Below are 12,941 nucleotides of genomic sequence, written 5' to 3'. Positions count from 1 at the left end.
GGACCCTCCCCCCTTCCTGCCCCCCAAAACCCCTCTCCCCCCCACCCCCATTCCCACCCTCCCTCTTTGCCCCCCAAATCCCCTTTCTGACCCCCAAACCCTCCCTTCCCCCCACCACCCTTCCTTCCCCCCCAAACCCCCCCTTTCCCCACCCCCTCCCTGCCCCCTAAACCCCCCTTTCCCCCCCACCCCGCCCCTCCAAACCCCCCTCCCTGCTCCCCCAAACTCCCCCCCATCCCCCCAAACCCCCCCTTTCTCCCACCCCCTCTTTCCCCACCCTCCTCCCCGCCCTCCAAACCCCCCTTTCCCCACCCCCCTCCCTGCCCCCTAAACCCCCCTTTCCCCACCCCCCCTCCCTGCCCCCTAAACCCCCCTTTCCCCACCCTCCTCCCCGCCCTCCAAACCCCCCTTTCCCCACCCCCCTCCCTGCCCCCTAAACCCCCCTTTCCCCACCCCCCTCCCTGCCCCCTAAACCCCCCTTTCCCCACCCCCCTCCCTGCCCCCCCAAACCCCCCTTTCCCCACCCCCCTCCCTGCCCCCCCAAACCCCCCTTTCCCCACCCCCCTCCCTGCCCCCTAAACCCCCCTTTCCCCACCCCCCTCCCTGCCCCCCCAACCCCCCCCTTTCCCCACCCCCCTCCCTGCCCCCCAAACCCCCCCTTTCCCCACCCCCCTCCCTGCCCCCTAAACCCCCCTTTCCCCACCCCCCTCCCTGCCCCCCCAACCCCCCCCTTTCCCCACCCCCCTCCCTGCCCCCTAAACCCCCCTTTCCCCACCCCCCTCCCTGCCCCCCCAACCCCCCCCTTTCCCCACCCCCCTCCCTGCCCCCTAAACCCCCCTTTCCCCACCCCCCTCCCTGCCCCCCCAACCCCCCCCTTTCCCCACCCCCCTCCCTGCCCCCTAAACCCCCCTTTCCCCACCCCCCTCCCCGCCCTCCAAACCCCCCTTTCCCCACCCCCCTCCTGCCCCCCCAACCCCCCCCTTTCCCCACCCCCCTCCCTGCCCCCCCAAACCCCCCTTTCCCCACCCCCCTCCCCGCCCTCCAAACCCCCCTTTCCCCACCCCCCTCCCTGCCCCCCAACCGCCCCCTTTCCCCACCCCCCTCCCTGCCCCCCCAAACCCCCCCTTTCCCCACCCCCCTCCCTGCCCCCCAACCCCCCCCTTTCCCCACCCCCCTCCCTGCCCCCCCAAAGCCCCCTTTCCCCACCCCCCTCCCTGCCCCCCCAAAGCCCCCCTCTTCCCCCCACCCACCTCGGATGTCGGCGCTGCTGGGGGCGGCCGCGGGGACCGGGGCGGCCGCGGGGACGGGGACGTCGGTGCCGGCGCCGCCGCCGTTGTCCCCCCCCCCGCCCTCCGGCGGCCGCCCCCGCCCCCGCCCGCCCCGGCGTTTCGGGGTGCCCGTCCTGTCCCCGGGGCGCCAGCAGATTTCGGGTGACGTCCTCAGCGCAGGGTGACCTGCAGCCGCTCCTGGCACACCTGCACCACGAAGCCCCCCTCGGCGGTGGCCCCGGGGGCCACCCCGTCCCTGTCCCCCTGCCCGCGGCGGGGCGCGGGGGTCCCCGGCGTCCCGGGGAGGGGGGTGGGGGGGGTGCCGCCGCCGCCGCCCCCCGCCCCCGCCCGCGGGGGGCGGGGACGGCTCCGTCTCGGAGCCGCTGGCCGTGGGGCGCTGGCCCGGCGAGGACGGGGACGCTCTCGGGGGCGGCGACGCCTCGGGGGGTTCTTTTGGGGATGGCGCCCCCGGGGGTTTGGCCGGGGACCCGCCTGGGGGCGTCGTCGGCGTCCCCTGGGGGGGCGTCTCTTGGTGGCTCCTCGGGGACGTCTCTTGGTGGCGTCTTGGGGACGTCTCTTGGCTCCTTGGGGACGTCTCTTGGTGGCTCCTTGGGGACGTCTCTTGGTGGCTCCTTGGGGACGTCTCTTGGCACGTCTTTGGGGACACCTTTGGGGACATCTCTTGGCATCTTGGGGACGTCTCTTGGCTCCTTGGGGATGTCTCTTGGCATCTTGGGGACATCTCTTGGTGGCTCCTTGGGGACGTCTCTTGGGACGTCTCTTGGTGGCACCTTGGGGACGTCTCTTGGCACGTCTTTGGGGACCCCTTTGGGGACATCTCTTGGCACCTCCTTGGGGACCCCCTTGAGGGCATCTCTTGGCGTCTCCTTGGGGACCCCTTTGGGGACGTCTCTTGGCACCTCCTTGGGGACCCCCTTGAGGGCATCTCTTGGCGTCTCCTTGGGGACACCTTTGGGGACGTCTCCGAACATCTCCTTGGGGACCCCCTTGGGGACATCTCCTGGCACCTCTTTGGGGATGTCACTTGGCGTCTCCTTGGGGACACCTTTGGGGACGTCTGTTGGTGTTTCCTTGGGGACGTCTCTTGGCACCTCCTTGGGGACCCCTTTGGGGACATCTCTTGGCACCTCCTTGGGGATGCCTTCGGGGACCCCTTCGGGGACCTGGGTGGTCCCTTGGCTGGGGACCCCGTTGGGGACTTCGCTGAGCCCCTCCTTGGGGACCCCTTGGGGACCTTCTCCAGGGACGCCTTTGGGGACATCCCTGGGTGCCTTGGAGACGCTTTTGGGGACGTCTTGGGACACTTTTTGGGGTCCCCTTCGGGGCACCGCCCCGAGGAGGTCACGGGGCGGCTCCGTGGGGATGTCACTTGGCACCTCTCGGGGGACCCCGAGGGGGACGTCTGTGGGGACCCCTTTGGGGACACCTCTTGGCACCTTGGGGACCCCTTTGGGGACCCCTTCGGGGGTGTCCCTTGGCACCCCGCTTGGGACCCCTTTGGGGATGTCCCTTGGCACCCCTCCACGCCCCCCCTTGGGGCGCCGCCCCGGCTGGCCCCGGTTGACGGAGGGGTGACCGCGGGGGTGTCCCCGAGGGGTTCCCCGAGACCCCCGCCCACCAGGGCCACCTTCTCGGGACCCTCGGCCGGCGGGGACGCGGCCGCGGGGACGCCGGCGCCCGGGAAGGGGGACCCTGGCGGGGGTCCCCAAGGACCCCCCCGGGGAAAAACCTCCCTCGGGGACGTCCCTGGCGCCCCGGGTGTTGTCCCTTGTGTCCACGGGGACGTCCCCGGTGCCCCGGGGGCCGTCACGTCTGTCCATCGCGCCCACGGGGACGTCCCTCGCGGGGTAGGTGACGTCCCTCGCGGGGTAGGTGACATCTCTCGCGGGGTAGGTGACGTCCCTCGCGTCCTCGGGGACACCTCCGGTGCCACAGAGGACGTCCCTCGCGCCCCGGGGGACGTCTCTGGCGCCCACGGGGACGTCCCTTGTGACGAAGGTGACGCCTCTGGCGCCCACGGGGCCACCTCTGGTGCCAAAGGGGACGTCCCTTGTGTCCCGGGCACCGTCCCTCCTCGCAAAGGTGACGTCTCTTGTCCCCACGGGGACGTCTCTGGGGTCAAAGGGGACCTCGCTGGTGGCAAAGGTGCCACCTCCCCCATCAGCGGTGGCCTTTGTCCCCGCGGGACCAGCTGGGGGGCCGAAGGGGACGTCCCTTGCGCCCCAGGTGCCGCCTCTCGCGGCAACGGTGGCATCTCTTGGCCCCACGGTGCTGTCACTCGCGTCACCGCTGCCGTCTCTGGGGTCAACGGTGGCCTCTCTTGGCCCCACGGGGCCGCCTCCGATGCCGAAGGGGACGTTCCTGGCATCAACGGTGGCCTCTCTTGCGTCAACGATGACCTTTCTTGCGTCAACGGTGGCCTCTCTTGCATCAGCGAAGACCTTTCTTGTGTCAGCGATGACGTGTTTTGTCCCCACGAGGCCACCTCCGATGCCAAAGGGGACGTCCCTTGCGCCCCGGGTGCCACCTCTCTCGTCAACGATGGCCTCTCTTGACTCAACGATGACCTTTCTTGTCCCCACGGGGCCACCTCCAGAGCCAATGGGGACGTCCCTTGCATCAACGGTGGCCCCTCTTGAGGCAACGGAGGCCTCTGTTGTCCCCATGGGGCCACCTCTAAGTCCAAAGGGGACGTCCCTTGCGCCCCAGGTGCCACCTCTCCGGTCAACAGTGGCCTCTCTTGTGTCAACGAAGACGGACCTTGTCCCCACGGGGCCACCTCGGATGACAAAGGGGACGCCCCTTGCGTCAACGGTGGCCTCTCTTGACTCAACGGTGGCCTCTCTTGTCCCCACGAGGCCACCTCCAGTTCCAAAGGGGACGTCCCTTGTGTCAACGGCGGCCTCTCTTGCGTTGATGAAGACCTTTCTTGTCCCCACGAGGCCACCTCTGATGCCAAAGGGGACGTTCCTTGTGCCCCAGGTGCCACCTCTCTGGTCAACAGCGGCCTCTCTTGACTCAGTGGTGGCCTCTCTTGACTCAACGAAGGCCTCTGTTGTCCCCATGAGGCCACGTCCAAGCCCAAAGGGGACGTCCCTTGTGCCCCAGGTGCCACCTCTCTTGTCAGCGAAGACCTTTCTTGTCCCCACGGGGCCACCTCGTATGCCAAAGGGGACGTCCCTTGCGTCAACGGTGGCATCTTTTGACTCAACGAAGACCTTTCTTGTCCCCATGGGGCCACCTCCAATTCCAAAGGGGACGTCCCTTGCACCCCGGGTGCCACCTCTCTGGTCAATGGTGGCCTCTCTTGACTCAATGATGACCTTTGTTGTCCCCACGGGGCCACCTCTGATGCCAAAGGGGACGCCCCTTGCATCAACGGTGGCCTCTCTTGACTCAACGGTGGCCTCTCTTGACTCAATGGTGGCCTCTCTTGACTCAACGGTGGCCTCTCTCGTCCCCACGGTGTCATCTCCAATGCCAAAGGGAATGTCCCTTGTGCCCTGGGTGCCACCTCTTTTGTCAACGAAGACCTTTCTTGTCCCCACGAGGCCACCTCTGAGTCCAAAGGGGACATTCCTTGAGCCCCAGGTGCCACCTCTCTGGTCAACGGCGGCCTCTCTTGACTCAACAATGACCTTCCTTGTCCCCACGGGGCCACCTCGGATGCCAAAGGGGACGTCACTTGCATCAATGGTGGCCTCTCTTGTCCCCACGGGGCCATCTCCAGTTCCAAAGGGGACGTCCCTTGCGCCCCAGGTGCCACCTCTCTGGTCAACGGCGGCCTCTCTTGTCCCCACGGTGTCATCTCCAATGCCAGTGGGGACGTCGCTCGCGTCAACGATGACCTTTCTCGTCCCCACGAGGCCACCTCCGATGCCAAAGGGGACGTCCCTTGCATCAATGGTGGCCTCTCTTGCGTCAACGAAGACCTCTCTTGCGTCAACGATGACGTTTCTTGCATCAACGATGACATTTCTTGCGTCAACGAAGACCTGTCTTGCGTCAACGATGACCTTTCTTGCGTCAACGGTGGCCTCTCTTGCGTCAATGATGACGTTTCTTGCGTCAACGACGACGTTTCTTGCGTCAACGAAGACCTTTCTCGTCCCCACGAGGCCACCTCCGACGCCAAAGGGGACGTCCCTTGCGCCCCGGCTGCCACCTCTCCCGTCACCGATGACCTCTCTTGTCCCCACGGCATCACCTCGTCTCTCCCCGCCGCCTCCCCCCTCCCCTCGGACCCCCAACCGGCGCCGTGGCCGGTGGCTTCGGTGGCTTCGGTGACGTCGTTGACCGCGGGACACTCCACCAAGGAGCCCCTCTCGGCCCGTAGGGACGAGTCGTCCCCGGCGCTGTCACAACGGGGGCGCAGGGGGGCCCCCCGCTCCCGCCACCCCCGCACCACCTCGGCGCGGGCCAGGGCGCAGGTACAGGGGGCCGGGGGGGCGTCGCCGTCGTCCCCCTCCTCGTCCCCCCGACACAGGGGACAAGCCAGGGGACGCCGGGGGCTGCTCCCCCCGCTGCCGGCCGTGCTCCCCGCCGAGCTGCGCTCCCCCCACCCCTCCCCGGCCCCCCCCGTCAGCGCCGTCTCCTGGACCCCCCGAAACGGATTGAGCCCCCCGCGACGGTTGGGGACGGCGGGGGGGCCCGGGGGGGCCGAAGCCCCCCCCCCACCTTCGTGTTCTTCCAGGCGGATGTAATACTCGCTGGTCCCCGAGGGGCTGCGGGCGCCCAACACCGGCAGCACCCCGGGGGTCCCCAAGGTACCGGGACGGTTTTGGGGGGGCGGGGGGCCCCCCCCGACGCGGCCCCCCCGGGCACGTTCCCAAAGACACTCGAAGGCCAGACGTCCCCGGCTGCTCTGGGTGACGGTGAGGACGTCCTCGGGGTCGGGGCCCGGGAAGGCGTCGAGGAGGGGGAAGGCGGAAGGGGGGCGAGGGGGGGGCGCCGGGGTTGGGGACCCCCCCGGGGGACCCCGCAGGAGGGTGCTCAGCCGGCGGTGCAGCTCTTCCAGGGAGGGGCGTTGAGGGGGGGGGCGCCAGCAGGACTGCAGCACCCCGAACCTGCGGGGGGGCACCCCGGGGGGGGGGGGGGCGTCAGGGAGGGGGGGACACGGGGGTGTGGGGGGGGGGGGGAGACCCCAGGGGTGGGGGCAGGGAGGGGTGACACGGGTGTTGGATACCCCAAGGACGGGGACACCCCATGGGTGGGGGCAGGGTGGGGGGGACACAACACCCCGGGGATGGTGACAGGGACACCCCAGGGGTGGGGGTGGCATGGGGGGGACAGGGGTGGTGACAGGGACACCCCAGGGTCAGGGACACCCCAGGGACAGTGACAGGGACACCCCATGGGTGGGGGCAGGGTGGGGGGGACACAACACCCCGGGGATGGTGACAGGGACACCCCAGGGGTGGGGGTGGCATGGGGGGGACAGGGGTGGTGACAGGGACACCCCAGGGTCAGGGACACCCCAGGGACAGTGACAGGGACACCCCAGGGGTGGGGGTGGCGTGGGGGGGACAGGGGTGGGGACAGGGACACCCCAGGGTCAGGGACACCCCGGGGACGGTGACAGGGACACCCCAGGGTCAGGGACACCCCAGGGACGGTGACAGGGACACCCCAGGGACGGCACCCACCACCATTGGGGGGGGCAGGGACAGACGGGAGGATACAGCCAGTGGGCGGGTGTGGCTGGGGGGGTTCCCTGTGGCCCCCCGTGACCCCCCATGTCCCCCCGTGACCCCCATGGCCGCTCACCAGCCGTCGGCGTGGGGCAGGCGGAGCCGGGGGCGGCCGAGGGCCAGCGGGCGCCGGCGCATCAGGCGGCCGAGGAGCTCCTGGTCCGAGAGGTGTTGGTAGGGCTGGACCCCCAGCTCGAACAGCTCCCACAGCGTCACCCCCAGCGACCTGACGGCGACACCGTGACGCCGGCGTTGCCACCACGGGCAGCGTCACCCCGGGGGCCGTCGTGCGACGGGGCAACACCGCGACGCTCGTCACCGTCCCACGAGGGACCGTCGCGCTGGGCATCGCAACACCGTGACACCCGGCGCCGCCACCACGGCAGGTGCTGTGGCACGACACCGTGACACCAGGGGCCACCGCGCTGGGTACCGTGTCACCGCGACGCCCTCAGCGCCAGGGACCATCGCGACACCGTCCCGCCCGGGCGCCTGCGGCTGTTGCAGGGTACAACGGGACGCCGGGACACCGTAACGCCGTCACAGGTGGGCACCGCGGCGCCCCGACACCCGCACAGCGGGACCTCCCAGCACCGTCACACCCTGACACCGTCACACCCCGACGCCGTGACAACAGGACACCGTCACACCCCAACACCGTGACACCGTCACACCCCAACACTGTGACACTGAGACCTCCCAGCATCGTCACTCCTGACACCATGACAACAGGACGCTGTCGCGCCCCAACACCGTAACGCTGGGACCTCCCAACACCGTCACACCCCAACACCATGACAACAGGACACCGTAACCTTCCCACAGTGTCACACCCCAACACCGTCACACCCCGACACCCTGACACCAGGACCCCGTCACCCCTCCCCACCAGGACACCCCAGCACTGGGACGGGGCGACACGGCCAGGGCACTGGGCTGGGGGTTGTCCCCGGTGTCACCCGGCGTCACCCAGCGCCCCCCGGCGCCCCCCGGTGCCCCCCGGCGCCCCCCGACTCACCAGACGTTGCTCTCCTTGCTCTGCTCCGCCAGCGCCAGGGTCCCGCGGGTCTCGGCCAACAGCTCGGGGGCCACCCAGCGCAGGGGCACCCACAGGCGCTCGGGGGTCACGTAGTAGTCCTCCTGGGGGGGGGGGCGTCACCCCCCGCCCCGCCCCGCCCCGCCCAGCGGCTCCCAGTCTCCGGCCCCGACCGGTCCCGAGGCTCACGGCCCCAAACCCGGGGGTCCCCCATGCCACCCCCCGCCCCAGTGACCCCCACCCCAGTGACCCCCACCCCAGTGCCCCCCGGCCTCCTTGCCACCCCCCAGCCCCAGTGACCCCCGGCCCACTGACCCCCGGCCCCCATGCCATCCCCAGCCCCAGTGACCCCCAGCCCAGTGACCCCCGGCCCCCATGCCACCCCCAGCCCCAGTGACCCCCACCCCAGTGACCCCCACCCCAGTGACCCCTGGCGCCCATGCCACCCCCCGCCCCAGTGACCCCCACCCCAGTGACCCCCGGCCCCCATGCCACCCCCAGCCCCAGTGACCCCCAGCCCAGTGACCCCCGGCCCCCATGCCACCCCCAGCCCCAGTGACCCCCACCCCAGTGACCCCCGGCCCCCATGCCACCCCCAGCCCCAGTGACCCCCACCCCAGTGACCCCTGGCGCCCATGCCACCCCCCGCCCCAGTGACCCCCACCCCAGTGACCCCCAGCCCCCATGCCACCCCCAGCCCCAGTGACCCCCACCCCAGTGACCCCCGGCCCCCATGCCACCCCCAGCCCCAGTGACCCCCAGCCCAGTGACCCCCGGCCCCCATGCCACCCCCAGCCCCAGTGACCCCCACCCCAGTGACCCCCACCCCAGTGCCCCCCGGCCCCAGTGCCCCCAGCCCCAGTGCCCCCCACCCCAGTGACCCCCACCCCAGTGCCCCCCGGCCCCAGTGCCCCCAGCCCCAGTGCCCCCCCGCCCCAGTGCCCCCAGCCCCAGTGTCCCCCCAGCCCCAGTGCCCCCCCAGCCCCAGTGCCCCCCGCCCCAGTGCCCCCGGCCCCAGTGCCCCCCGGCCCCAGTGCCCCCGGCCCCAGTGCCCCCCCAGCCCCAGTGCCCCCAGCCCAGTGACCCCCCCGCCCCAGTGCCCCCCGACGCCCCCCCGGGGCACCCACCCGGTAGTTGCTGTGGGCCAGCCCGTAGTCCCCCAGACCCACTGCCCCCCGGCCCCAGTGCCCCCAGCCCCAGTGCCCCCCAGCCCCAGTGCCCCCAGCCCCAGTGCCCCCGGCCCCAGTGCCCCCCGGCCCCAGTGCCCCCCGGCTCCAGTGCCCCCAGCCCCAGTGCCCCCGGCCCCAGTGTCCCCAGCCCCAGTGCCCCCCCAGCCCCAGTGCCCCCCCGCCCCAGTGCCCCCAGCCCCAGTGACCCCCCAGCCCCAGTGCCCCCCCGGCCCCAGTGCCCCCCCGCCCCAGTGCGCCCCCGCGCCCCCCCGGGGCACCCACCCGGTAGTTGCTGTGGGCCAGCCCGTAGTCCCCCAGCCGCACCGTCAGCTCCGAGGTCAGCAGGCAGTTGCGAAGGGCCAGGTCGCTGCGGGACCCGCTCAGCCGGGGGGGGCACGGCGGGGGGCACGGGGGGGGGGCCCTCCCGGGGGGGGGGCTACAGGGGGCCCCACCCCTGGGGGGCATGGTGGGGGGATACGGGGGGGGGATACAGGGGGGCACCCCTCCCCTGGTGGGGCTACAGGGCGCCCAACCCCTGGGGGGCAGGGGAATGGCACGGGGGGGGGACCCCTCCCCTGGGGGGGGCCATGGGGGACCTGGGGGACCCCACCTCTGCGGGGCACCGGGACGTGGGGGGGACGTGGGAGGGGACACGGGGGGGACATCGGGGGCCCCACCCAGACCTGTGTCCCCCCCAGGCACCCACGTGTGTCCCGTCATCCCCCCCCCAGAGACTCAGCCCTCTGTCCCCCCCCCAGGGCCCCACGCGTGTGTTTCCCCCCCCAGATGGACCCCCACATGTCATCGCGCCCCGATGACCCACATGTGTCCCCCCCCCCCAACGGACCCCCGAGTGTGTGTCCCCCCCCAGGGCCCCCGAGCGTGTGTGTCCCCCTAGACGGACCCCCCCGTGTCCCCCCCCCAGAGGGACCCCGCGTGTGTCCCCCCCCAGACGGACCCCCCCGTGTCCCCCCCCAGACGGACCCCCACGTGTTCCCCCCCCAGATGGACCCCCGAGTGTGTGTGTGTCCCCCAGACAGACCCTCGCGTGTCCCCCCTCCCCAGACGGACCCCCACGTGACCCCCCACAGACGGACCCCCGAGTGTGTCCCCCATCCCAGACAGACCCCTGTGTCCGTGTCCCCCCCCCCCCATATGGACCCCTGCGTGTGTCCCCCCCCCCCCAGACAGACTCTCGAGTGTCTCCCTCCCCAGACGGACCCCCCCGTGTCCCCCCCCCAGACGGACCCCCGAGCGTGTGTGTCCGCCTAGACGGACCCCCGTGTGTCCCCCCACCCCAGAGGGACCCCCGCGTGTGTCCCCCCCAAGATGGACCCCCAAGTGTGTGTGTCCCCCCGAGACAGACCCTCGCGTGTCCCCCCTCCCCAGACGGACCCCCGCCTGTGTGTGTGTCCCCCCAGAGGGACCCCCGCGTGTGTTCCCCCCCCCAGACGGACCCCCCCCGTGTCCCCCCCCCCGAGGGACCCCCCGAGCCCCCCCCGCGGTACCTGTGCACGAAGCCGTGGCGGTGCAGGTGCCGCAGCCCCAGCGTGACCTCGAGCGCCAACCGCTGCAGCGTGGCCACGTCGCGGGGGGGCAGCTCCGGCGCCCCCCCCCCGGCCCCCCGCTGCGCCCGCAGGTACCGCTTCAGGTCCCCCTGCGGGGGGGGCACGGGGGGGCACGGGGGGGGGGCATGGGGGGGACACGGGGAGGGGCATGGGGGGATATGGGGGGGGCATGGGGGGACATGGGGGGGCACGGGGGGCACGGGGGGGGCACAGAGGGGACATGGGGGGGCACGGGGGGGCATGGGGGGGCCACGGGGGGGCCACGGGGAGGGGCATGGGGGGATATGGGGGGGGCATGGGGGGGACACAGGGGGGCACGGGGGGGGCACAGAGGGGACATGGGGGGGCACGGGGGGGACACGGGGGGCACGGGGAGGGGCATGGGGGGATATGGGGGGGGCATAGGGGGGCACGGGGGGCACGGGGGGGCCACGGGGGGGCCACGGGGAGGGGCATGGGGGGATATGGGGGGGGCATGGGGGGGGCACGGGGGGCACGGGGGGGACATGGGGGGGCACGGGGGGGACACGGGGGGCACGGGGGGGGCATGGGGGGACACGGGGGGCACGGGGGGGGCATGTGGGGGGTGGGGGATATGGGGAGGCACACGGGGGGGACACGGGGGGGACATGGGGGGGCACAGAGGGGATATGGGGGGGCACGGGGGGACATGGGGGGGCATGGGGGGACATGTTGGGGGGTGGGGGATATGGGGAGGCACACGGGGGGACACGGGGGGGACATGGGGGGCACAGAGGGGACATGGGGGGCACGGGGGGACATGGGGGGACACAGGGGGCAGGGAGACGTGGGGGGACATGTGGGGACATGGGGGGCACAGAGGGGACATGGGGGGACACGGGGGGCAGGGAGACATGTGGGGGGACATGTGGGGACATGGGGGGGCACAGAGGGGACACAGGGGGCAGGGAGACATGTGGGGGGACATGTGGGGACATGGGGGGCGGGGGGACATGGGGGGACACGGGGGGACATGGGGGGTCATGGAGGGCGTTGTGGGGGTAACGGAGTGCTGGGGGGGGGCAATGGGGAAGGGGGCAAAGCCCCCATGCACAGCCCCCCCGTGCAACAACCGTTCACCCCCCGCCCCAACTGTGCATCACACCCGTGCAAACCCCTCGTGCAAAGCCCCCCGTGCAACCCCCTGTTGCCCCCCACGCAAACCCACACACAACCCTTGTGCAACCCTCGTGCAAACCCCTGGGCAACCGCCATGTGACCCCCATGCGACCCTTGTGCAAACCCCCGTGCAAGCCCCTGTGCAAGCTCCCGTGCAAGCCCCCGCGTGACCCTCATGCAAGCACCCATGTGACCCTCGTGCAAGCCCCTGTGTGACCCCATGCAAGCCCCGTGCAAGCCCCCATGTGACCCCCGTGCAAGCCCCCGTGCGACCCCCATGCAAGCCCCGTGCAAGCCCTCATGAGACCCTCGTGCAAGCCCCCGTGCAAGCCCCCATGTGACCCCCGTGCGAGCCCCCATGTGACCCCCGTGCAAGCCCCGTGCGACCCCCGTGTGAGCCCCCATGTGACCCTCGTGCAAGCCCCGTGCGACCCCCGTGCGAGCCCCCATGTGACCCCCGTGCAAGCCCCCGTGCAAGCCCCCATGGGACCCCCGTGCGACCCCCATGCAAGCCCCCGTGCAAGCCCCCATGTGACCCCCGTGCGAGCCCCCGTGCAAGCCCCCATGTGACCCCCATGCAAGCCCCATGTGACCCCCGTGCGAGCCCCCATGTGACCGTCGTGCAAGCCCCGTGCGACCCCCGTGCGAGTCCCCATGTGACCCCCATGCGAGCCCCCATGTGACCCCCGTGCAAGCCCCGTGCAAGCCCCGTGCACGCCCCCATGTGACCCTCGTGCAAGCCCCGTGCACGCCCCCATGTGACCCCCGTGCGACCCCCGTGCGAGCCCCCATGTGACCCCCGTGCAAGCCCCCGTGCGAGCCCCGTGCGACCCCCGTGCGAGCCCCCATGTGACCCCCGTGCGAGCCCCGTGCGAGCCCCCGTGCGAGCCCCCATGTGACCCCCGTGCGACCCCCGTGCAAGCCCCCATGTGACCCCCGTGCAAGCCCCATGTGACCCCCGTGCGAGCCCCCATGTGACCCCCGTGCAAGCCCCATGTGACCCCCGGCTGTGCAGGAGCCCCGTGCGACCCCGAGACGTGCTGCGGTGC

General features: G+C 72.0%; 1 protein-coding gene across 1 annotated transcript; it reads right to left on the bottom strand.

The window, feature by feature from the left end:
- Positions 1-1,250: 1,250 nt before the first annotated feature.
- LOC135311246 (nascent polypeptide-associated complex subunit alpha, muscle-specific form-like) lies at positions 1,251-10,859 on the bottom strand (the record flags this gene model as incomplete). The annotated part of the gene is made up of 5 exons (XM_064440374.1): positions 1,251-6,355; positions 7,056-7,205; positions 7,998-8,119; positions 9,467-9,551; positions 10,693-10,859. Coding segments are annotated over 5 exons (5,629 nt in total), but the record flags the coding sequence as incomplete, so codon positions are not given.
- Positions 10,860-12,941: the final 2,082 nt, after the last annotated feature.

Source organism: Phalacrocorax carbo, unplaced genomic scaffold (genome assembly GCF_963921805.1).
Source record: "Phalacrocorax carbo unplaced genomic scaffold, bPhaCar2.1 SCAFFOLD_461, whole genome shotgun sequence".
In the NCBI taxonomy this organism is placed as follows: domain Eukaryota; kingdom Metazoa; phylum Chordata; class Aves; order Suliformes; family Phalacrocoracidae; genus Phalacrocorax; species Phalacrocorax carbo.
Note: the sequence above shows the minus strand (reverse complement) of the source record. Positions and strands in the feature narration are given on the sequence as shown.